The sequence below is a fragment of the Gadus morhua genome, chromosome 2 (genome assembly GCF_902167405.1).
Source record: "Gadus morhua chromosome 2, gadMor3.0, whole genome shotgun sequence".
Lineage (NCBI taxonomy): Eukaryota > Metazoa > Chordata > Actinopteri > Gadiformes > Gadidae > Gadus > Gadus morhua.
In genome coordinates, this window is record NC_044049.1 from 16,822,569 (window position 1) to 16,848,372 (window position 25,804).

The 25,804-nt window shown below is 43.2% G+C and overlaps 2 protein-coding genes across 2 annotated transcripts; both read right to left on the reverse strand.

Annotated features, from left to right (window-relative positions):
• Positions 1–3,133: 3,133 nt before the first annotated feature.
• On the reverse strand, positions 3,134–10,960 carry LOC115534885 (keratin, type I cytoskeletal 13). Its single transcript, XM_030346169.1, has 6 exons — positions 10,499–10,960; positions 9,983–10,065; positions 4,179–4,335; positions 3,838–3,999; positions 3,626–3,751; positions 3,134–3,511 (listed from the first exon to the last, which is right to left on the reverse strand). Exons 1-6 carry the CDS (start codon positions 10,895–10,897, stop codon positions 3,293–3,295), a joined length of 1,146 nt encoding a protein of 381 aa, XP_030202029.1. The 5' UTR covers positions 10,898–10,960; the 3' UTR covers positions 3,134–3,292.
• A 6,129-nt stretch (positions 10,961–17,089) lies between these two features.
• LOC115533329 (keratin, type I cytoskeletal 50 kDa) lies at positions 17,090–21,952 on the reverse strand. Its single transcript, XM_030343805.1, has 7 exons — positions 21,930–21,952; positions 19,053–19,629; positions 18,518–18,600; positions 18,215–18,371; positions 17,773–17,934; positions 17,561–17,686; positions 17,090–17,440 (listed from the first exon to the last, which is right to left on the reverse strand). The coding sequence occupies exons 1-7, from the start codon at positions 21,950–21,952 to the stop codon at positions 17,165–17,167; spliced, it is 1,404 nt and encodes a 467-aa protein (XP_030199665.1). The 3' UTR covers positions 17,090–17,164.
• Positions 21,953–25,804: the final 3,852 nt, after the last annotated feature.

Genomic DNA, 25,804 nt, shown 5'->3' on the forward strand with positions numbered 1-25,804 from the left:
TCGGTTCGCTCTTGTTAAAGATTCGTTCATTCGAACTGATTCGGTCACAAATGACCCATCACTAGTATATATATATATGTATATACATCTACATATATATATATATATATATTTACGTAGATATATACATGATCACTGGGCCACTTCTCTTTGTTTGAATTTGCATTTATACACTTTAATAAACTGTGAAGTACTGGTACTTCGCCACATTCTAATTTACACTTTACACGTTATAATTTATATTGTTTACACCGTCTGTTTTGAATACCCTGTTTGTTCTGTTTGCCTTTACTTTAGCATTTACTTTAGCTTCTATTTTTGTTTATCATTAGTACCTTGTATTTTTATTGTATTGTATTTTATCCTGGATTTTCCACTACTGCTGGGCTGTTGTAACTAAGGAATATCCCCTCCAAGGGATTAATAAAGTTGTTTTCTATCTATGTATTATCTATCTATCTTTCTAAAACAAATAGTTTTGGTGTTAATAACATGGCTGACATCTTACAACATAAGATGTCCAGGTACGGACCAGGTACGGGATGTAGTTGGTATTGGTTGGTTTAAAATGGTTTATTCTTTTACTTCAACTCCCTTAATGGCAGACTGCATTCATGTTTTCATTCAAGAATAAACCTTTCAGTTTCCTTCAGTGTTCATCAGGAATGCTATGTGCTACGTATGCATCCCTGAGGGTGCCCCCCGACCCGCCCATTGCTTCTGCTTAGGCCTACAGTGCATCGCTTGAAGCGGTAGGCCAGTTGGACTTCATTCCATTCTTCTTGAACATCTAGGCCCATATGTCATCATAGTATCTGAGTAACCAACATAATTGTAATACCTCTTTATCCCTCCTTTTCTTTATTAAACAATCCTTGGCGTTGTATCAGAGGATACTGGAAAAAATAAATTGAAAACAATGTAGGCTACTAGGAACATTTGGAACTAGATTAATTTGTATTTCTTTACAAATAATGCGTTGCTTTGAAATTGAGAAATGGATAAAAAATTACCGCTTTCCTGGACCAAATGCTCTCCCAAAAGGGATTTGGAAGTGTACCATTGTCTTGTTTGTTTAGATCTGGTATGAGTTCCTTGTGTTTCACGGTTTATATCTGCCGGGGACATGGTCAGGAGCAGGGGTTGTTGCCAATTCAGTGGTCTGTCTACTGGCCATGGTCGCTCAGACCGACCCCTGGTTACTACCACTAAGGGGCGCCCAAGCCTATGTTTTCTATCTATGCTAAGCCTATATCTTTTCCAGTTAGCGAATGGTCTGTGGAGTGGTATTTGTGGTCCTTAGCGACCTCCTCCATCTCTGGCCTTGTTGGCAACGCTGTTAGCAGAAGAAATGTCAGAGATCATAATCCCTTGTCTATTAAATATACTCTTTTATTGATTATGCCTGTTATATCTTATATCTGTCCGTCCATGTGTTTATATATCCATCTATCTATCTTTATATCTGTCTGTCTGTCTGTCTGTCTGTCTGTCTGTCTGTCTGTCTGTCTGTCTGTCTGTCTGTCTGTCTGTCTGTCTGTCTGTTCATAGCAAATATGTAGTAATTTAATTGAACTTTTTATAAAGATTAACCGGTGCTCCATATGGTTCTTGTGGTCTGGTCAGTTGCTCATTGGTCAGTAGTGTTGTCTGTTAAGTAGTCCTTCTGGTCCGGACCAGTTAAGTGGTCCGTCTCATGGTTGAAGGGGTCTTGAGGGGCTTTTGAGAAACTGTGCATTGTATTATTTTTCTTTGTTGATCTGAGAAACAGTTATTGAACATGCAGGAACTCAACCGCCATGCTTCCCTGGTTTCCTTTCTGGGTTTAACCCATTCAAATGATGAAACTATTTTAAATCCCCACCTCACACCCTGCAGCTCCACCTGCCACTCCCCCCTGTCCCCTCCTTGGACGCGTCAGGGTTCTCATGATACAATACAAATTGTATAGGATATTTCAAACATAGTAATATTGGACTTGGTAGGCGATCAGAACTGTTAACTTTGAGCTCTTCTTACGTAATGTACAAAATGCTTGATAAAAGGTACAAACTTTCACGTATTCATTCTCACTAATCCATTTAAGACCTCACCTCATCACACTACCTATCACTCCTCCACCTGTCACTCCTCAACTTTTCACTCCTCCAACTGTCTCTCCTCCACCTGCAACTCCTCCAACATCCACTCCTTCCTCAGCTGCCACTTAATAGGGTCCTTTTTTATGTGGTGTTTAAATATGTGTAGGCCTACTGTTTGTCGAATTGTCTATTTAAAAAAAAATTCTAGCATAGCCCTCGACGTTTTCACTTTCTTACCGTATATCACCCTATATATGCGCAAGTGCATTCAACTGCCGTATATTACATGCATTATTTCTATGCACAAATGAATGCTCCGACTCATTTGTTAATTTGAACGAGATGCGAGGGTCAAAATTCGGAAAAGATCCAGACGTTGCATCACTTGTGCCAAAACCCCTGGTTCATACGCCAATCATGGAGATAACCTTAATGCGAACACCTTGGTTTGAAGCAATAACAATCATGAACTAATATGAGTTCTAAACATCAATAAAGGTTATGTATCTACAGACCGTTGTAGTGGCTTGAGTAGGTATAATGCACATTAAATATCAAACTTTAAAAAAGAAGAGATACTTATGCCATTATCCACACTGAGACGTCACCTCCTTCCTTTTCCCCAGCAAAACCGGAACCATTTTAGCATATTTGAAATTATCCATTTTGTTGTAAAATGGTTAATTTTAACATATTCTTACAAATATTGGCATTCAAAGCGATTTATGTGTGTGGAAATCCAACACATAGTCCCTTTAAATTATTGTTTTACCCATGCATTTTTCTGTGCTCCCTTGTTTCAAATCCATCAACAAGTAAAAATATGGCCATTCAGAATAGAGGAATTATCATTCCAAGAACACATAGGAAAAAACGTGTCAGGACTCAAATGTCGGTTCCACAGAAATAGTTTTATTTCCAAAATTCTGTGAACGGTACGTAGTTTATTGAATGTTACTTTTTGTGCTGAGAGGATATTTGATAGATCTACTTCTCCTTAGTAATCAGGTTTGGAGCAGGGCTGGGGAACAAAGAGCATAAAGTAAAAAGTATATTCGGGAAAGCATCAACTTTATTTAATCTTCAAAGACAGAGATGAAACATAATGTAAATGCGGGGGATACAGTCAATCCCACTTTGCCAGTCAATGGTAATCATATAATACTAAAAGTAGTGGTAGGAATTATCCAACTACAAAAGGAGACACGTCCTTACAGCTCTCCGTCCATCAGCCTCCTGTACTCAGCGATCTCCAGCTCCAGCCTGGTCTTGATGTCCAGCAGCATCTGGTACTGTTGTCCCTGCGTAGCCAGGCCGGCCCTCAGGTCTCCCAGCTGTTCCTCCAGAGCCGTCACCTGTCTCTGGTATCCTGCCAGCATGTTGCCATACCTGCCCTGTGTATCTCTCAGGGTGCCTTCCAGAGATGCTTTCTGTAGAACACAACCAAGGAGAAAGTGTATTGATGACAAATTCCACTGGCCTCATGATTCACAGAGGAATCAGGGAGAATTGAGACTGACAAAAAATGGAACTTGGGTACCCACCATGCTTAATTGGGACTGGAGCTCAATCTCCAGGCTCTGTAGGGTGCGTTTGACCTCGGTGATCTCAGAACGAGAGCTTTGGAGTGTTTCAGTGCTGACAGAAACTTCCTTGTTCAGCTCCTCTGACTGAAAACGAAAACCACAAAGAATAAATACAAAATCATATCCATTTCATATTGGATTCAGTATTAGGCAAGGGAAGGTAGGTCTACCTTGGCTTGGAACCAGACTTCCAGTGCCTTGCGGTTCTTGGTGGCAACGGCCTCATAGTGTTCCCTCATTGTTGCCAGGGTGACAGACATATCCTCCTGTGGTGCGGCGTCCACTTCCACGTTCACCTGACCTCCAATACTGGAGCGCGCAAGCAGCAGTTCCTTTACAAAGAAAGGGCAACTTGGGTCAAAAGTCTCATCCATTTCTAGCCATATTAGTGGTCCTGATACAAGAAATCGTTGTGTCATAGTGATGCAATGATGTTATTTTGGTAATTTGACCAAAAAAAGAGATATTGATATTATATTTCGCTCTGCAATGCATGTTGAAACCCCCTTACTTCTTCGTGGTTGCTCTTGATTTGAATAAGCTCCTCCCTCAGCCCTTCGACCTGCATCTCTAGGTCAGCTCTGCCCATGGTCAGCTCGTCATAGAGCCTCTTGAGTCCGGAAATGTCCGCCTCCACACTTTGGCGCATGTTGAGCTCATTGTCATACCTGCAATAAAAAGCACAATACAACAGTTTTGTACTTTTGTACAACGTGGCGTTCTGTAACGTGGCAAGGATGGCATGCTTTAATGTTATAGACTCTCAAAATCTTGTGGAAACTGTGACACAACTAAAGCCATCCACCTGTTGCCTTGATACTTTACCTACCAACCTCTTTAAGAATGTTTTCGACTGCCTAGCAGTAGACATATTGCAGATAATTAACAACTCTCTCCAGTCAGGCAATTTCCCAAAAGCTTTGAAAACTGCAGTTATTAACCCCTTTTAAAAAAGCCTAGAGCCTAGATCCCTATATTATTAACAACTACAGACCAATATCAAATCTACCCTTCAAAAGTAAAATCATTGAGAAAGTTGTCCTCCAGCAACTTAATCACTTCCTGGCATCAACTGGTTGCTTTGACTCCTTCCAATCAGGATTTCGACCCCTGCACAGCACTGAGACCGCCCTTATTGAAGTTGTTAACGACATCCGTCTTAACACAGACTCTGGCAAAACCTCAATACTAATGCTACTTGACCTCAGTGCTGCATTCGAGACTGTAGACCATACATTACTTCTGGACAGGTTAGAAAACTGGGTGGGGCTTTCAGGCACAGGCACATTGGTTCAGATCCTACCTACAAAATAGGAACTACTTTGTTTCCATTGGCGACTTTGTATCAGAATCAACCAACGTGACATGTGGAGTCCCACAAGGTTCGATCTTAGGACCCTCTTTATTTTACATCTACATGCTCCCACTAGGGCAAATCATGCAAAATAACGATATTGACCATCATTGCATCATTGCTATGCTGATGACACGCAAATCTATGTATCGCTATCACCAAATGACTATCGGCCCATAGATCTGCTGTGCCAGTGCATTGAGCAAGTGAAAGAATGGATGTGCCGAAATTTCCTTCAACTAAATGAGGACAAAACAGAGGTAATTGTATTTGGTTCTAAAACGGAAAGGCTTAAAGTAACCCAACACCTTCACTCTCTGTCCCTGAAAACCTCAATCAAAGCCGGAAATCTAGGGGTTATCATGGATTCAGATTTACATTTCGACAGTCACATCAAATCAGTTACAAAATCGGCATATTATCACCAAGTACACCAAGTGTAGCAAGACTTAGAGGGCTCATGTCCACCGAAGACTTACAAAAACTTGTACATGCTTTTATCACTAGTTATGCCGCTTTTCCACTGCATGGTACCAGCTCGACACGACTCGACTCAGCTCGCATTTTTTGCGTTTCCACCGCGAAAACATGGTATCTGGTACCTGAAGTGGCTGCTTTTTCTAGTACCGCCTCGCTCTAGGTTCCAAGCGGCTGAGCCGATGCTAAAAGGTGACGTCGGCAGACGGCCGGCCACTGATTGGCCAGAGAGTGTGACGAAGTCACGAGAGCGACATGGCAACCATGCTGGTAACAGCCATAGCAGCGCCGCAGCCAACATATTCCACTTCTTCAACATGCCAGCTAATAATATGAACACGAATACCATCGCATCGATGTTCTCCATTGTTGTTATGTGGGTTCTGTCCATGTGTGGGTTACGTAGGTGTTGTTTGCGTCGCGTACAAAAATACGTCACGGCCCTTTCACGCAGCCGACCACGCCCACGTCCCGGAGGTACTATTTGCGGTGGAAAAGGACCCGCGCTGCTACCGTGTCGAGTCGTGTCGTGTCGAGTCGAGCTACATGTGCGGTGGAAAAGCGGCATAAGTCTCCTTACAGGTCTCCCAAAACAAACCCTGAGGAAGCTTCAGCTTGTTCAGAATGCTGCTGCTAGAGTTCTATCAAAGACCAAAAAATGTGAACATATTACACCATGCTGAACTGCTTGCCGTTGGACTTCGTCCATACCATCTGCCTAGAGAGATCCTGCATGTTATCATTGTTGTACTGTACATCCCTCCCTCTGCAAACCCAACATCTGCCAGCAGCATCGTCCACACCACCATCTCCAAACTCCAGACTCAACACCCCAGTGCCCTCATCATCATTTCGGGAGACTTTAACCACGTCACCTTGGATAGAGTTCTGCCGACCTTCAAGCAATATGTGAGCTGTCCTACCAGAGAGGAGAGGACCCTGGACCTGATGTATGCTAACATTAAGGATGCATACATCTCCTCTTCTCTCCCCCCTCTGGGCAGGTCAGATCATAACCTGGTTCACCTCAAACCCTGCTATGTGCCGCTGGTGAAGAGGAAGCCTACGACCACAAGGACTGTGAGGAGGTGGTCGGGGGAGGCTTATGAGGCACTGCAGAGCTGCTTTGAGGGGACTGACTGGCCTGCACTCTGTGAGTCCCACGGGGAGGACATTGATGGGCTTACAGAGTGCATCACGGACTATATCAACTATATCAACACAAAAACTGTGTGGACTGCAATGTCCCTGCTCGGACTGTTACCTGTTATGCCAACAATAAGCCGTGGATCACAAAGGACATTAAGGCCATCCTGAATGAAAAGAAGAGGGCGTTCAGAGATGGCAACCGTGATGAGGTGAGGAGAGTACAGGTGGTACTCAAACTTGCAATCAAGGAGGCAAAAGGCAGATACAGGAGAAAGCTGGAGAATAAACTCCAGCAAAACAACACGAGGGATGTGTGGAGTGGTATGAGAAACATCACTGGGTTCCAGAAGACTGGTGGCATGGGTTTGGAGGGCTGTGTGGACCGGGCCAATGAACTGAACCTATTTTTCAAGAGGTTTGATACTGCGGCCCCTCCCCCACAAGACTCTTCTGCTGGCTGCCAAACTGCCACTCCACCTCCCCCTACTCCTTCTCCTTACAGACCTCTTGTCTGCCCCTTGACACCTCAATTCACTCCTACCTACTCCACCCCTCCTCCCTGCTCTGCATCATGTCCTCTACAACCTGAGGACCTCACCCCTCCCCCAACTGTCACCTCTACATTGTCCTTCACGCCTGACCTGGTGAGAAGACAGCTAACAAGACTCCACTCCGGCAAAGCTGCAGGCCCCGATGGTGTGTTGCCCAGGGTGCTTAAAGCCTGTGCCCATCAGCTGTGTGGAGTACTGAGTCTGGTCTTCAGCCTGAACCTGCACCTCCAGAGGGTCCCCGTGCTGTGGAAGACGTCCTGCCTCGTTCCTGTACCTAAGAAGCCGCGTCCCAACGGCCCTCAGGACTACAGACCGGTGGCCCTGACGTCCTATGTCATGAAGACCCTGGAGAGGCTCATCCTGGAGCAGCTAAGGCCTATGGTCAGGCCCTTCACTGATCCACTACAGTTCGCCTACCAGCCCCGCCTGGGAGTTGAGGACGGCATCATCTACCTGCTGAACAGAGTCTACACTCATCTGGACAAGCCGGCAAGCACTGTGAGAGTCATGTTCTTTGACTTCTCCAGTGCCTTCAACACCATCCGTCCGGCTCTACTGGGTGAGAAGATGACTACGATGGAGGTGGAGGCCCCCATCGTGTCCTGGATTGTTGATTACCTGACGGGCAGACCACAGTACGTACGCCTACAGAACTGTGTGTCTGACAAGGTGGTCAGCAACACTGGGGCCCCACAGGGGACTGTCCTCTCTCCCTTCCTCTTCACCCTTTTCACCTCAGACTTTATCTATTGCACTGAGTCCTGCCACCTTCAGAAGTTTTCTGATGACTCAGCAATAGTTGGCTGCATTGAAAAGGGGGATGACCGTGAATACAGGACTGTTGTGGACAACTTTGTCACTTGGAGTGAGCTGAATCACCTGCAACTCAACATGACAAAGACGAAGGAGCTCATTGTGGATCTGAGGAGGGAGAAAACAGCAGCTGTGACCCCTGTTTCCATACAGGGGGTCCCAGTGGACACTGTTGAGGAGTACAAGTACCTGGGGGTGTACTTTAATAACAAGTTGGACTGGTCTAGAAATGCAGAGGCTGTCTACAAAAAAGGGCAAGGCCGACTCTTTTGCCTCATGAGGCTAAGGTCCTTTAACATCTGCCGGACGATGCTGAGGATGTTTTACGAGTCTGTTGTAGCCAGTGCAATCTTCTTCGCTGTCACATGCTGGGGCAGTGGTTTGAGGATTGCAGATACCAACAGACTTGAAAGACTGATTAGGAGGGCCGGTGATGTTGTGGGGGAGGAACTGGACACCCTGACGACCGTGGCAGAGAGGAGGATGCTGTCTAGGTTTCAGTCCATCTTGGATAATGTCTCACACCCTCTCTATGACACACTGGCCCTGGAGAGGAGCACCTTCAGCAGGAGATTCCTCTCACCCAGATGCACCACAGAGCGCCACAGGAAATCTTTCCTGCCTGTGGCCATTAAAATTTACAACGCCTCCCTTAGAATGTCAGACACCGTCCCTCTCTGTAATCTCTGACCTCAAACAAGGACTATAATTCTTGCACCTTTTGCACAATACTGTACAATTCTTTTTGTACAGTGCTGTCTTTTGTGTATGTATGTGTATGCATGTATATATATATATGTATATATATATATATATATATATATATATATATATATATATATATATATATATATATATATGTGTATGTATATATGTATGTATGTGTGTATATGTATATATATATGTATGTGTATATATGGTGTTGTATATATATTTATATTGTCCTTAAATTTGTTATTTGTATATTTTGTTTTTCTTTTATCTTTTGTGTATGTATGTGTATTTATGTTTTATGTATATGTATATATATATATATATATATATATATATATATATATATATATATATATATATGTGTGTGTGTGTATGTATATGTATATATATGGATATGGATATATATATATGTTATATTTTATATTTTTTATTTTATTCTTAATATTTATTTATTTATTTGTGTATGTATATCTGGAGTTCGTGACAAAAATAATTTCCCTCTGGGATTATTAAAGTATTTATCTATCTATCTATCTATCTATCTATCTATCTATCTATCTATCTATCTATCTATCTATCTATCTATCTATCTATCTATCTATCTATCTATCTATCTATCAATTCTGAAATCGTTACATTGGCTTCCTGTAGGTCAGAGAATTGATTTTAAACTCATGTTGCTAACCTATAAATCCCTACATGGTTTAGGCCCAAAATATTTAACTGATATGCTTCCACTACATAAGCCTTCTAGACCACTAAGATCCTCTGAGACCAATCTGTTAATTATCCCCAGAGTAAACACAAAACATAGGAAAGCAGGATTTAGTTACTATGCAACAAATAGCTGGAATAAACTCCCAGAGGATTTAAGACTTGCCCCAACTCTGAGCACCTTTAAAACAAGACTGAAGACTTTTATGTTAGCTTTAGCTTTCTGCTAAATAATACATTGCACTTTCTAAAAAGCTTTTTTAACTTCGCCTTTATTTTCTATTTTAATACTAAAATGCCTTTTTAACTTTCTATTTTACCCATTTCTTTGCATATGTTTTATTATTTTATTTTATTGTATGACAATGTTTATATGTGAAGCACTTTGAGTCTGCCTTGTGTATGAAAAGTGCTATATAAATAAAGTTGCCTTGCCTTGCCTACTTCTGTGAAACATTGGATTAAACTAAATATATACTTCAATGTTATATTATTATTATAATTTCAATAAACATCCAGTGTTGCTTCTGCTGGTGTACTGACTTAACCCTGAAGTCATCTGAGGCAAGCGTAGCATTGTCAATAGCCAGAAGGACTGCTCCTCTTGAGCGGGTTGCATCAATAATCTGAAATGAGAAACAACATTTGTTCGTTAAATATTTGATAAATAACTATTTTTAAATCGCTCAAATATTTACTTAACATTTATGTAAAGTTAGGTCAAGTTTGCACTGTTTTCTGTTCTGTCAAACTAGTTCAGTTTTCAGGGCATACTTTTGGGCGTGGCTATACACACAGAACACGGAGCTGTGCTTGGCCTGGTTCCTCTAAGCAAACAGGCCCAATATCAAATGTCTCACCTGGTCTTTCTTGTTATAGAACAGGTCTTTGTTTGTGTTAATCTATCAAACATGGTTTGTTAACATGGACTCATTGTCCTACTGTTCCACAAAGACATCGCCATTCATTGATACACAGACATTGGATTGCCCATCAGAGTTAATAAACTCACACTGTATGATAAATGTATGTTCTCATGATGGCTTGAAGTGGTCTCACCTGCTCCTGAAGGAGCCTGATGGTGGCCTTGTGGGCGGTGCAGTCGTGAGTCTCCACCGAGGTCTTGTTCAACAAGAACTGGTGGATCTTCGCCTCCAGATCGGCGTTGGCCCTCTCCAGGGTGCGCACCTTCTCCAGGTAGCTGCCCAGGCGGTCGTTCAGGTTCTGCATGGTGGCCTTCTTAGATTCGTTGATGTCCACGGCGTCCGACAGCTGGAAGCCTGATCCACCAGATGCAAAGCCAGAGCCGGCCCCGGCGGCCCCGAAGGACCTGGAGGCGTTGGTGCTGGAGATGCGGACCCCGCTGCCTCCAGCGCCACCGTACACGCTTCCGGCCCGCATGGAGCCCAGGCGGCTGCCGCCGGATCCACCGTAGGAACGAGAGAAGGAGGAAGTCATTGCTGCTGTGTGAGGGTCTGTCTGCTCTGAGAGGAGAAGGGAACTGGTGTCAAGCGGTTGGACCTCCCTCCTTTTGTATGCAACCAAAACATAAGGAAGGGCTTCAGGAACAGCCCAGCCCCCATTCCCTCCAGGCAAATTATTAGGGAAATGAAGACACACACAGGCCCTGACACACAGCCAGACCCAAACACACACACAGTCTTTCACACTTCTGGACTTAACGTCCATCCCCAAGAGATGGGGCATGGTGGGCATGATATATTGGACAATATATCAGAGGGGGAATGTTACGTTTTTCCCAGAAACATCAGACAAATATGCAGTGTTTTTTATGAAACAAGACCGCTTTGACGCCTTTTAAAATATGTGGTCTAGTAAAGCACAGGTTTAGTGTTCTAATGGCAACAGAACGTATTGGGCATTCTTGCGCCCATTACCACGCCCCAAAGGTCGGAGTAAATTGGAATTTGAATTACAGGCGTTGCCAAGCAACGTGGCCATAGCGTCTTCATAGGGTCAACGTCTTTCCTAGGTGTAAATTAACACTTTTTAACCTACACCCTCCAGACAATCAGAATCGAGTATTCACCCAGACCATGGTAGAAATGGAGATAATGCAATGATTAGCATTCCATACTGCTTGCCAGCATGATAATAACATTCATGTAAACAGATTTTGAATATTTTGATTGGCTGCATTACAATATTAGCAGACATTAAACCAAGGATACTTACATTTTAGCTGACTTTTAAGTTTTAAGTTAGCTAGAATTACAAGTAGTCTACCCTTAGCTTAATAGCTGCTATTTATTATGGCAAATAGTCATGCCCAGCTCAATCCAATCAAATAGACTGTTGACAACATTGTTTAATATGTTCAAATAATTATGAGACATATTCTGAATTATATGATGTATCTTAGAGTCAGGGCCCTCTTCAAGCCATGATGAACCCACAGAAGAAACCAGTGAGGTTGAAATAGAAGAAGGGGAGAAGGAGTAAAGTCTAAGCAGAAGCAGCACTGTCACAGTCTATTAGCTTATTTCGGTCTATAGTAACTACAAGCCAGGTAAATGTGTAACTAAATACTAACTAACTATCGAGTGTACAAAGTAGCCTAGGTAAGTAGGTAGGTTTATCATGTTGTTATTCATTTGTTATTCATTTTCTTCTGATGAGAATGACTACCCAATTTTGACCCAGTATTAACCAATATTTAATGATCATAAAATGTGAATGAATATATAACATAAAACATGTAGGCTATACATATAGGGGGGGGAGGGGGGGGGGGGCCCGCCCCCCCCCTCCTTCTGTCAGGGGGCCCAGAATTCCTAGGGACGTCCCTGCGACACACACACGCACAGGCACGCACACACACACACACACACACACACACACACACACACACACACACACACACACACACACACACACACACACACACACACACACACACACACAAAAACACACACACAAACGTTCTAGTCTCTACTTGTCTCAATAGGAGACGAGTAGATCTGCCAACAGACTTTTGTTGATTTAGGGTGAGATCACAATGGAATTTGCTTTGTCTTTTGCGCAAATGAAAGAGAGGACAAGAAAGGCTTCAAAGAACCAAAGCTCGGAAGCAGAAATTTGTTACGGCCTGGGTAAAGTGTGAATCTAAATCCAGCGATGTGTTTGTAAAGCAAAATATCTTCTTAACTGAAGTAAGTAACAGACGTTCTTGCAAAATCCAATGCAACAAACATTTGTGAACACTCAGCAGGAAGTAAGGGGAGCAGAGGGAATAAATAGACAGGATTTGTTCATTATTGTACAGTGTCGGGGAGGATACCAACATGCTTGTACTGTCTACAAGCTGCAGAGGTTAAGTTACGGGGTGATCCAGTGGATCACTTTGAAAGGACCGATAAAGCTCCCGGGTAGAGAGCCATGCTTCCAGGTGGGGTTCGAGCTGTGCGCCCATAAGAGTAGCAGATGTCGTCTAAAAATATACATGAGCAGAGTGGTTGAGGAGTTCCCTCAAGACAGCGTTAACCATCGCCTTGAATATCCCAGGTGCATTAACTAGATCAAAGGGCATCACCAGATATTCATACTCTTCCACTCTCCCTCCCTTAGTTAAGCAAGCCCAACAGAGACTGTACTTCCTGAGGAAACTCCAACAGGCCTCACTACCTCTGAGCATCCTCACAACGTTCTACAGGGGGGCAGTGGAGAGTGTGCTGACGTACGCCAACTCTACATGGTTCTCAAGCTGCAGTGCGGTGGACAAAAAGGCCCTGCAGAGAGTGGTGAGATCAACGGAAAAGGTAATTGGAGCCTCACTTCCCTCTGGCCAGGACATATTCCTGAGCCGCTGCAGGAATAGGGCCGAGAAAATAGTGGGAGACCCCTCTCACCCTCTGAACAGCTTCTTTCAGCTCCTACCCTCCAAGAAGCGCTATCGCAGCATAAGATGCTCCACCAACAGGCTGCTAAACAGCTTCCTGCCTCAAGCTGTCAGGGTGCTCAACACACCAGCGTCCTAGATCTCCTCACTGGACTCACTGGACTTGCACATAACATTTTAAATCATTTCTAATCTGTTGCACTTTATCTATTTATTAGAGCATTTTTAAATTAAATGTATTTATTTATTCAGTGCATATATGTGTATTATGTTATGGTCTTTTAGCTATTTAAGCCATCCAGCTACATCTATTTTATTCATCATTGGGATGTATGTAAGTAAGTAAGTAAGCTTTATTTGTACAGCGCCTTTCACAGACCAGGGTCACAAAGCGCTTCACAGTTAAAACTAAAACAATAACAATACACAGTTAAGAAGTACATACAAATTTAAGTTTAAAAGGCCAAGACAACTAGGTGACAAACATAGCAGCCCCAAGACAGCTAAGCAAAAGCATGAGCAAACAAATAGGTCTTTAGTTGCTTTTTGAAGGAGTCAACAGACTCCATCGAACGCAGAGAGAGCGGAAGATCGTTCCAAATGTGTGTGTGTTCCAATGTAACCGGACTCTGCGTTGTGTGTTGTGACTAGGTAGATGGGTGGAGGTGAAAACTGAGGAAGCCACATTGTCTGGGACATCAACTCGACGGATGGAGCTGAACGCTGGTGACCTCACGTCACCTGGACTTGCAACTGGAGAGTTAAACAACTGTACCCCCCTCCCAAAAGAGTTCAATAGCTGTGTTCCCCTCCCAAAAGAGCTCAATAGCTGTGTTCCCCTCCCCGAATCAGCAACTGGAAAGGTGAACATCTGTGCCCCCCTCCCGGAAATAGAATCAACAGTACGAATAGCAGTCCCATTTTCAACATTGGAATCCATTTTTCTTAAGTAAAAAAAAACAATGAAAATACTGACTCAATAAACCACGGAAAGTACTGTATTCCTTTCCTTCATTTGACACTGTACATTTCTTTTCTTTATAAGAAAATGAAACAAAAAAATAAATAAACCAAATCCCCCTAATGTCCTTGAACTGTGACAAAGTCACTCCAATGTAACCCTCTTAAGGAAACCTTTTTTTCGTTCGTCGTTGTTCTGTCGTCCAACAACCTCCGGTGACCAAGCTGGTGTTGGTCCACGACGTCAATCCGGGTCACGGCACCAATGTGTGTTGTCGATGTGTGAAATGAATGTGTGGCAATGTATGTACTGAATTGATCATGATCCCTGAGAAACACCTTCTCGTTTTGTTGTTACTTGTAATCAACAAAATGACAATAAATTTGATTTGATTTGGTTTTGATTAATTTGATTCTCTTTGTAAGCACTTCTAGGTCTAATTTAGGGAAAATCTGAGCTCCATGTACAGTTTTGAACGCTGTGTTTATAAGGGGTAGAAGAGTAGAAGATTGCGGTTCTTAACAATGATCCCGTTGAGTCCCCTGTTATCTATGCAAGGCCGCGAATCCTTTGGCCACGAAGAAGAACCCTGCACCGGCGGGAGATGTAGTCAAGTGAAGTCTAGTACATTTTTATTTCTATAGCGCATTTACAGAGAGAACATTTAAAAGGTAACAAGGGGACACTATTCACTGGCACTTAAAAAAAAGGAGACACTAATGAAATGCAAGTGAAAAGAGGTGGGTCCTTAAATGGGACTTAAAAATATTTAGAGACTGGGCTGCATGGATGTGGAGGCCAGGAAAAAGCTTTTCCTAACTACTGCACTGATCTGCTGCTCCAACTTGAAGGCACTGTCAAAAAATCACCCCGAGATTTCTGACAGAAGGCCTGATGTTAGAGGCGATAGGGCCCAGGGCATCGGTGGAGAGGATGTAGAGGTGTCGGATATGGCCTGCCGGCAGGGTTCTCCTCAATGTAGGTGGCCATAGATAAGTTCTCGGGTCGAGATAGTAGAATAATCTTCGGCCAAGCACAAAATATCATCGTAGGAACACACAAGATATCTCATATAAAGGCTCATGTCAGTTCCTCAGCAGAAGTTTTATTTTTTCGGATTTCTCTGAACGGAACAGGCACAAGTGAGTGTACGATTTATTTTAATATGGTTGTAGTAGTAGATATAATAGCAGTAGCAGTAGCATCATACAGCTCTCCATCCATCAGCCTCCTGTACTCAGCGATCTCCAACTCCAGCCTGGTCTTGATGTCCAGCAGCATCTGGTACTGTTCTCTCTGGTTAGCCAGGCTTGCCCTCAGGTCTCCGAGCTGTTCCTCTAGAGCCGTCACCTGTCTCTGGTATCCTGCCAGCATGTTGCCATACCACAAACTGGATGATAACTGTATGTACTCATGATGTCAGGCATGCAGTGGTCTCACCTGCTCCTGAAGGAGCCTGATGGTGGCCTTGTGGGCGGTGCCGTCATGAGTCCCCAGTTCCAGCATCTCCAAAGGGAGGCATCCAGTGGACATCCTTACAAGATGCCCGAACCATCTCAACTGACTCCTTTCTAAGCAGAGTTGCAGCGGCTGCAATCCAGATGGCTGAGCTTCTCACCCTAATCCTAAGTGATACGCCAGCCACCCTCCTGAGAAAACTCATCTCAGCCGCTTATACCCGTAATCTCGTCCTTTCGGTCATAACCCATCCTTCATGACCATAGGTGAGGGTAGGAACGAAGATCGACCGGTAGATTGAGATCTTTGCCTTGCCGCTCAGCTCTCTTTTCGTCACAATGGTGCAGTAAAGCGAACGCAATACCGCCCCCGCTGCTCCAATTCTCCTGCCAATCTCACGCTCCATTGTACCCTCAGTCGCGAACAAGACCCCGAGGTACTCCTTGGGCTAAGGACTAATATACTACCCGGAGTATGCAATCTACTGGTTTCCTGCTGAGAGTCATGACCTCAGATTTAGCGGTGCTGATCCTCATCCCAGCCGCTTCACACCCGTCTGCGAGCTGATCCAGTGAGTGCTGAAGGTCACAGGCCGATGATGCCATCAAGACCACATCGTCTGCAAAAAGCAGTAATGAGATCCTCAGACAAACGAACTGCAACCCTTCCCCACCACGACTACGCCTCGATATCCGGTCTGTGAATATCACAAACAGGATTGGTGACAAAGCACAGCCCTGGCAGAGGCCAACACCCATCGGGAACAAAACTGACTTGCTGCCTAGAAACTAAAAAATACCATCATATGCATATTTAAATAAGGTTGGAAGCAGAGGGAGGTTTCACAATTACACTGGAAGAATGGGAAAGGATCTGTAGACAGCAATCTGTAACAACAAGCTCACCGATGTTACTCCGGTGTAAAAGAGTAAATATTCTAATCAGACCACATGGTGGAGGTCCTGTGGACATGCATTGGCCAATAACTTTCACATTTTCTGGAATTGTGCCTCTGTGGCTCCATTTTGGAGAAGTGTCCAGGGCGTATTGGTGACAGTCTTTAAGAGGAAAATCTATTTAAATTACAAAAAATATTGTGCCTGGGAGATTTGGAAGAGCTTTTTGTAACAAAGTGTGATAAATACCTGTTTCGGGTTTTGTTGGTGGCATGCAAAAATGCTATCACTAGGAAATGGCTTTAGAAAGACAAAAGTAACCATGATAAAGAATGGCAACGTACGGTTGCAACATGGTCTCACAGGAATCCGTGAAATTACTACGGTCGGACGCTTAACTCGAAATCCACCTTTGTTTATGTTTTGTAAATGAAAACTCAATGAAAAGCAAATGACCAAAGAAATTAAGTCTCATGTCAGTTCCTCAGAAAAGTTTTATTTTTCAGATTTCTGTGAACGGTACATAGTTTAGGCACAAGTAAGTGTACGATTTATTGAACAATAGTAGTAGTAGTATAAGTTCTAGTAGTAGTAGAAGAAGTAGAATCAGACAGCTCTCCGTCCATCAGCCTCCTGTACTCAGCGATCTCCAGCTCAAGCCTGGTCTTGATGTCCAGCAGCATCTGGTACTGTTCTCTCTGGTTAGCCAGGCCGGCCCTCAGGTCTCCCAGCTGTTCCTCCAGAGCCGTCACCTGTCTCTGGTAGCCTGCCAGCATGTTGCCATACCTGCCCTGTGTATCTCCCAAGGTGCCTTCAAGAGATGCTTTCTGTAGAACACAACCAAGGAGAAAGTGTATTGATGAAAAATTCCATTGGCTTCACTATTCAAGGAGGAATCAGGGTGAATTGAGACTGAATCAACATAAAAATGGAACTTGGGAACCCACCATGCTTAATTGGGACTGGAGCTCAATCTCCAGGCTCTGTAGGGTGCGTTTGACCTCGGTGATCTCAGAACGAGAGCTTTGGAGTGTTTCAGTGCTGACAGAAACTTCTTTGTTCAGCTCCTCTGACTGAAAACGAAAACCACAAAGAATAAACACAAAATCATATCCATTTCATATTGGATTCAGTATTAGGTAAGGGAAGGTAGGTCTACCTTGGCTTGGAACCAGACTTCCAGTGCCTTGCGGTTCTTGTTGGCAACGGCCTCATAGTGCTCCCTCATTGTTGCCAGGGTGACAGACATATCCTCCTGTGGTGCGGCGTCCACTTCCACGTTCACCTGACCTCCAATACTGGAACGTGCAAGTAGAAGGTCCTGTAGAAAGAAAGGGCAGCTTGGGTCAAAAGTCTCATCCAATGATTGAATGCCATTCCTAGCCATGTTAGTGGTCCTGGTGGAAGCAATCATTCTGTCGTAAAACACCTCGATGTGTTTGTGCCGACAGGTGCTATTTTATATTTTTCAAGGGAGTGGTCATCGTCATGTAACATGAAGTGATGAAATGATGTGATTTTGGTCATTGATTACTTAATTTTTGACCATTGTCTGCATGGCCACATAGTCCTCTCTGAAATACATGTTCACAGCCCCTTACCTCTTCGTGGTTTCTCTTGATTTGAATAAGCTCCTCCCTCAGCCCTTCAACCTGCATCTCTAGGTCAGCTCTGCTCATGGTCAGCTCGTCATAGAGCCTCTTGAGTCCGGCAATGTCTGCCTCCACACTTTGACGCATGTTGAGCTCATTGTCATACCTGCAATCAAAACCAAAGTACAACAGTTTTGTACAAACTTTTTTGAAATATTACTCAAATTATATTATTATATCAAAAAAAAGTTATATTAATAATAATTTAATGATATGTATAACATTCAGTGTTGCTTCTGCTGATGTACTGACTTAACCCTGAAGTCTTCTGCGGCAAGCGTAGCATTGTCAATAGCCAGAATGACTGCTCCTCTTGAGCGGGTTGCATCAATTATCTGTAATGAGGAACAACATTTATTTGTTCAATATTGAATTATCTTATCCACTTTTTAATTGCTCAAATTATTTACTTAATATTTATGTAAAGTAAGTTCAAGTTTGCACTGTTTTCTGTTCCGTCAAACTAGTTCAGTTTGCCCCAGGGAATACTTTAGGGCGTGGCTATACACACATGCGGAATACAGAGCTGTGCTTGGCCTGCTTCCTCGAAGAAAACAGCCTCAAATGTCTCACCTGGTCTTTCTGTCATAGATTAGGTCTTTGTTTGACAAGACATCATCAAACATCACACATTAATTGAGACACAGACATGGGATTGCCCATCATTTGAATTAACTTCATCTAACGATGACCTTATTGCTTTCATCTTAATACAATGTAGTTAAAAAAAGCTCACACGGTATTACAACTGTATGTACTCGTGATGTCAGGCTTGAAGTGGTCTCACCTGCTCCTGAAGGAGCCTGATGGTGGCCTTGTGGGCGGTGCAGTCATGAGTCTCCACCGAGGTCTTGTTCAACAAGAACTGGTGGATCTTTGCCTCCAGATCGGCGTTGGCCCTCTCCAGGGTGCGCACCTTCTCCAGGTAGCTGCCCAGGCGGTCGTTCAGGTTCTGCATGGTGGCCTTCTTAGATTCGTTGATGTCCAGGGCGTCCGACAGCTGGAAGCCTGATCCACCAGATGCAAAGCCAGAGCTGGCCCCGGCGGCCCCGAAGGACCTGGAGGCGTTGGTGCTGGAGATGCGGACCCCGCTGCCTCCGGCGCCACCGTACACGCTTCCGGCCCGCATGGAGCCCAGGCGGCTGCCGCCGGATCCACCGTAAGAACGAGAGAAGGAGGAAGTCATGGCTGCTGTGTGAGGGTCTGTCTGCTCTGAGAGGAGAAGAGAACCGGTGTCAAGTGGTTGGACATCGCTCCTTTTATGCCACGAAAACACCTGCCCAACCCCCAGCCCTGTGGGCAAATGTTTGAAATTTGGACACACACACAAGCGCTGACATGCGCTTCCAAAAATGCAAAACTTTCTGCATCAACACAGACACACAAACATACACAAATACACACACACACACACACATACACACACACACACACACAGTCTTTCACACTTCTTTACTCACACACACACAACACTTACGTCCCCAAGAGGTGGAATGTTACGTATATCCAAGGAACAGGCGCTATTTAAAATATGTGGTAAGCTGAGGTTTATGTATCTTTAATGGCCTCAGAATCTTCTAGCATTCCTTCTGAAAAAAATGTATGGGGCCTTCTTATGTCCATTTACCCGTCCCAAATGTCAGAGTAAATTGGCCAAGACACAAATTACATACACACACACACACACACGCACACGCACACGCACACACACACACACACACACACACACACACACACACACACACACACACACACACACAAACACTTTTGTTTCATGTATGGATTCCATACGTCTAGTCTCTACTTGTCTCAATACCGGTTTGAAAGGAGATGCGTAATTCTGCCAACAGACTATGGTTGTCTTAGTGTGAGACCACAATGGAGCAGTGTTGTCTTTCAGGCAAAGAGAGGACAAGAAAGGCTTCAAAGAACAAAAGCTTAACAGTGGTTGCATGAAGCACAAATTGGTCTTGAATTTGAAAATGTTCTGATTACCTTAGCTACTCTGTACTTGGTCAAGGTATCTTTTGGAAACTATGCCGTTGAGTGATTGCATTGCCTTGCCTTGCGTACTGACAACGTGTCAGCGTGTGTGTGTGTTAGTGTCCATCTGCACCTGTGTGTGTGTGTGTGTGTGTGTGTGTGTGTGTGTGTGTGTGTGTGTGTGTGTGTGTGTGTGTGTGTGTGTGTGTGTGTGTGTGTGTGTGTGTGTGTGTGTGTGTGTGCGTGCCTGTGCGTGTTCATGCCTGCAGGCACACAGAAGTTAAATTGCATAAAATGATTGTATTTTGTGGAAAATCATTGAATGCGAGTCACAACCCAAATAAAAAATGGTTGTCACCATTAAATGAAGAAAACAAATATTTATTGAAAGCACCAACTTTTTGAAGTCAAGTTGTATTTGTAAAGACCTTAATGACAGTTAGAGTCTCAGTACAGTTTCTACGATTTTCTAAACCAGCCGAAATGCTTTAGTCATCAAGGACTATTTCACCAAGTTCATTAATCTCTTTGACATGCCTGACCAAAAAGCCACCACTGTCACGTTGAGGGTTGTTGTGTCTCTACTAGTGTTGCTTTTGTCAACGAAAATTATGACGAAATATCGTCGTCAACGACCCTTTATCATGTGAGGAAAACGAGACGAGACGCAACGTTAATGCTGGTCATGTGCCAATAACTATAATTAAATTCATAATGCAATATTGTTGACGAATAAAAACGAGACTAAATGTGTTTTACAAAACAGAAAAATTGCTTTTTTTTATTTATTTCTGGGGCTGTATCAGGTTACGTTACTTCCTGAATCCCAGCTCGTCGCGGCAGTATTTAGATTCACAAGACGCAGCGGTGGTGGTAGCGTTAATGAAAACCCTGTCCACACTATTCCGGGTAAATATAAAAACGTACAACTTGTAACTGAAGATACATAGTACATTGCACAGAGAAATCATAATTTCCATTTCACCTGCCATTTTTTTTTTAGATGAGCGCAAGCTTGTGGCAGTGTCATGGCAGTGTCATAGCAACCAAACGCCATAGTATCTGAAAGCCTCCGCCTATCATGACCACACTACAACGCGAACCCAGCGTTTTCATATTTATCCACCTCAGCGATCTTTTTTGAAAAGTATCCTTTTCATTGTTGGAATTTGCCGTTCTAATGTGGACGGTTCGTTGGTAAAATAAATAAGTTGTAAATTCATATCAGAGTGTCTTCCGTTTCTACTTGTTTGAATTGTGAAATGGGTTTGGCAAAAATAAAATGTTGGTTTTGTCAATGTCACTACTAGGTAGGTAGCCTATATTGACTGAGTTAAATAGAATTGCATTACAAAAAAGTGACTAATACAATTTGCTTTAACTAAAACTAGACTAAAATAGTCATGGATAATTCTGACTAAAATGTTCAGACTTTTAGTCGACTGAAACTTGACTAGACTGAAAAGAGTATGAACGTGACTAAAACTAATAAAAACTAAAATTACAGCTTGACGTAAAGACTAGACTAAAACTAAAATTAAAACAGGACGCCAAAAACAACATTAGTCTCTACAGACTGTGTGGATACTTATGATGAAAAACGACAGATAGGAATATGCATAGAAACGTGGCTACTTTAATAGCAGGCATACAGCAACATGAACATGTCTGTTCCTCTTACAGAGTGGCTTCTTCTGGCCACATGGTTACACAGCTAGTTAGATTCTACCGCGCCCCCTACAGGCATAACAGGATATAACATGTTTTCCATTCAAACACCACAGCTCCTCCCCTGTAGCTTTAAACTTAACATTTTCTTTTTTTTCTTTTGTACCCTTATTTTGAACAACAACTATCCTGGTACAAAAAATACCAAAGCAAATAAATGTACACGCCTACCGGGTATTTAAAACAACTTCCCCTGTGTACAAATAATAATGCATTTCTATAACATGACTTTTCTTTTAAAAGTCTCTTTCTTTTTACAAGTCCAAACGCTGAGGAGGGCGCACATTCCTTTTAGGGCGCTCCGTGCATCCTGGACTTGAAGTGTTTTCGCGAGCTCGTTCAGTCTCCCTTGAGCTTCGGTGGTTCTCATGCATCTGATCACAGACAGCAGGAACAGTGTCAATGTCACTCATGTCATCTCCAGGATCAATGTGGTAATCCCAGTTTCCTTCAGTGTTACTCATAGTCTTTTCTGGAATGGCATTATTTTTCTTTGCATCCAGCATCTGATTTACATGTCTTTTTACACATATCCCATGTACAGACACCAAGTAAGCTACAGGACCCAAAACATCAGTTATTACACCATCCAACCACTTCTCTCCTCCCCCGTAGTTTTTAACAAGCACAGCCTGACCCATAGAGAAAGATCTAACTTTCCTTTTTATCTCTGACTGTTTTGGAAAACTACATGTGTGGAACGATGGAGAAACTTCTGGTTTCACTATCGAAAGTCTAGTCCGGAACTTTCTTTTAAGAAACAGCTCTGCTGTTTTTTTCTTAGTTGTTGTATGTGGCATGTTCCTGTAGCCATATTAGAAGTTAGCGATACAATGCTGCAACGTCATGCCACCCACTGCTCTGTTCTTGGCTAACAACCTTTTAAAGTTTTGGACCAGTCTTTCAGCCAATCCGTTTGAGGCTGGATGATAAGCTGGAGTTTTAATGTGCTTAACAGCATTCATTTTAAGCAATGTCTCAAATTCACCTGAAGTAAATTGCGGTCCATTATCTGACACCAACTCTTTTGGTAAACCATATGCTGCAAAAAGGTTTCTTTATGCTTCAATAGTTTTGCTGGCTGTAATGGTTTGCTTGTGTATTATTTCAGGCCAGCGAGCATATGCATCCATAACCACAAGAAACATTTCCTTTTTGACTTCTGCAAAATCAAGGTGTATTCTCTCCCATGGACCTGAGGCCCCTCTCCATGTATGCACAGGTGCTGTGGCAGGCATGCTACGCCGCTGCTTACATATGTCACACTGATTTACCTCATTTTCAATATCCTCATCAAGTGTAGGCCACCAAAATAAGCTTCTGGAGAGAGACTTCATTCTCACCATGCCCCAGTGGCTGTCATGTAACTCTGGCAATAACCTGCTTTGCAGCTTTTCTGGTATGACCACCCGAAAACCCAAATGTACACAGCCCTCTTCAACAGTAAGGTCCAACTTGCGTTTTGCATATGGTTTTAAAGCCTCATCTGGAACATACTTTGGCCAACCTGACAAAATATGTTGCTTTACTTTAGCTAGTACAGGGTCTCTTAGTTTCCTGTGCAATATCTTTTAAAGGCAGACTGTCTAAATAAGACACTCTGAATACTGGGTTTGGTGTGGGAAAACTGTCGTCTGTTATTGGTAGTCTTGATAATGCGTCCGCATTTCCATGATCTTCAGATCGTTTGTACTGTATCTCATAGGTATAAGCAGCTAAATTCAAGGACCATCTCTGCATCCTAGCTGCAGCTAAGGGAGGTACCCCTGTTTTTGGACCCAAGATCTTCAGTAATGGCTTATGGTCTGTTATCAGTGTAAACTTACGACCATACAAGTATTCATGAAATGTCAGTACTCCAAAAACCAGGCCAAGTGCTTCTTTTTTTATCTGTGAATAGTTTTTCTCAGCGCTGGTAAGCATCCGAGACGCAAAAGCTACTGGTTTTTCACTGCCGTCTGGCATTTTGTGTGAGATCACTGCACCTACCCCTACTGGTGAAGCATCACAAGCTAGTATGAGTGGCAGGTCTGAGTTGTAGTGAACAAGGACTCTGTTAGACATAAGCTGTTTTTTAAATTTCCTCAAATGCCTTCTGGCGTGATGCTGACCACTCCCACTTTACATCTTTCTGCAGTAACCCTGTCATCCAAACCTTTCTACCTACTATGGTAGAAAGGTTTGGAATGAACTTTCCATAATAACTCAGCAGTGATAAGAAAGACTTAAGCTCAGTGGTAGTTGTGGGAACGGCTGCCTTAGCAATAGCTTCACATTTTTCTTGCATTGGGTGAATTCCCTCTGCATCAATGACATGTCCCAAATATGATACACTGTGCTGAAAGAAGGCACATTTATTTTTGTTAACCCTGAGGTAGTGGTTTTTTAGTCTTTTCAGCACTTCTTCCAGGTTTTTCCTGTGTGATTCTGAGTCCTGGCCTATGATCAATATGTCATCTAAATAACAGATTACACCATCTATGCCCTGCAGAACTTGATCCATTAGCTTTTGGAATATTGCAGGTGCACTGGCCACACCATAGGGCAGCCTGTTTACTTGGTACAGCCCTTTGTGTGTGTTTATGGTCAAGTACTGTTTAGAACTCTATTCTAGCTCTACTTGTTGGTATGCTTATGATAAACCAAGCTTTGTGAATCGTTCACCTCCTGATAGTTTTGCAAACAAATCCTGCGGTTTTAGTATGGGGTACTGATCTACTTCAAGCTAGGGGTTAATAGACACTTTATAGTCCCTACAGATTCTCACTGTATGATCTACTTTTGGGATGTTTACAGTGGGTGCAGCCCATTCACTGAAATTAACAGGTGTAATAACCCCATCAGCCTCCATTTTGTTTAACTGGGCTTCGACTGCGTCCCTAAGTGCGTAAAGGTACGAACACACCAAACGCGTACCCGCGTAAAGATTTACGCGCGTAACGCAGCTAAAATGTTGCTTGACCATTTTGTGTCAAAAATGGTCCTACGCAGCTACGCGCCTACGCTCCTACGCGCCTAGATGAGTCCATGTCCATGCAAGTGAACGGAGCGTTCCCTCTTCGTCATAACTATCAAACCAAACATCCTTCACATTCACCGAGCGAACATTACGAAAATAAAATGCACATTTCTCGCTTAAAATGTTTCCATAAACGCATTTAATGGCGTAACTATGTTACTATTTCCACCCAGAATAAAGAAATTTGTCGGCCGTGGCTGCGCTTGAGTCCGAGGTAGGAAACCCAAACGCCGCCGTGTTTGGGTGATAGAGTTTAGATCGGGTTAGATTAAATAATCTCGGATATAAATAACAATAATCGGGTTAAATAACTTCACATGGTGTGTCTGGTGTGTTTCCAGCATTCGTAGTGTTGATCAGCAGATATATAGTCCGCCAAGACGTTGAGGTTGCTTAGTAACCAGAGACTCTGTCCATGCAAGTGAACGGAGCGTTCCCTCTTCGTCATAACTATCAAACCAAACATCCTTCACATTCACTGAGCGAACATTATGAAAGTAAAATGCACATTTCTCGCTAAAAATGTTTCCATTAAAGCATTTAATGGCGTAACTATGTTACTATTTCCACACAGAATAAAGAAAGTTGTCGGCCGTGGCTGCGCTGGAGTCCGAGGTAGGAAACCCAAACGCCGCCGTGTTTGGGTGATAGAGTTTGGATCGGGTTAGATTAAATAATCTCGGATATAAATAACAATAATCGGGTTAAATAACTTCACATGGTGTGTCTGGTGTGTTTCCAGCATTCGTAGTGTTGATCAGCAGATATATAGTCCGCCAAGACGTTGAGGTTGCTTAGTAACCAGAGAC

Bases quoted from the DNA above. Each gene is read 5' to 3' on its own strand.
- LOC115534885 (XM_030346169.1), bottom strand. From the start codon at position 10,897: ATGACTTCCTCCTTCTCTCGTTCCTACGGTGGATCCGGCGGCAGCCGC. The intron at 4,000-4,178 runs GTAAGGGGGTTT...TTCTTTGTAAAG, and splicing joins TCAAGAGCAACCACGAAGAA to GAACTGCTGCTTGCGCGCTC. The intron at 3,752-3,837 runs GTAGACCTACCT...TTTCGTTTTCAG, and splicing joins AAGTCTGGTTCCAAGCCAAG to TCAGAGGAGCTGAACAAGGA.
- LOC115533329 (XM_030343805.1), bottom strand. From the start codon at position 21,952: ATGTGGCCAGAAGAAGCCACTCT. The intron at 19,630-21,929 runs GTAAGAGGAACA...GTGTTGATGCAG, and splicing joins TGGCCAGAAGAAGCCACTCT to AAAGTTTTGCATTTTTGGAA. The intron at 17,687-17,772 runs GTAGACCTACCT...TTTCGTTTTCAG, and splicing joins AAGTCTGGTTCCAAGCCAAG to TCAGAGGAGCTGAACAAAGA.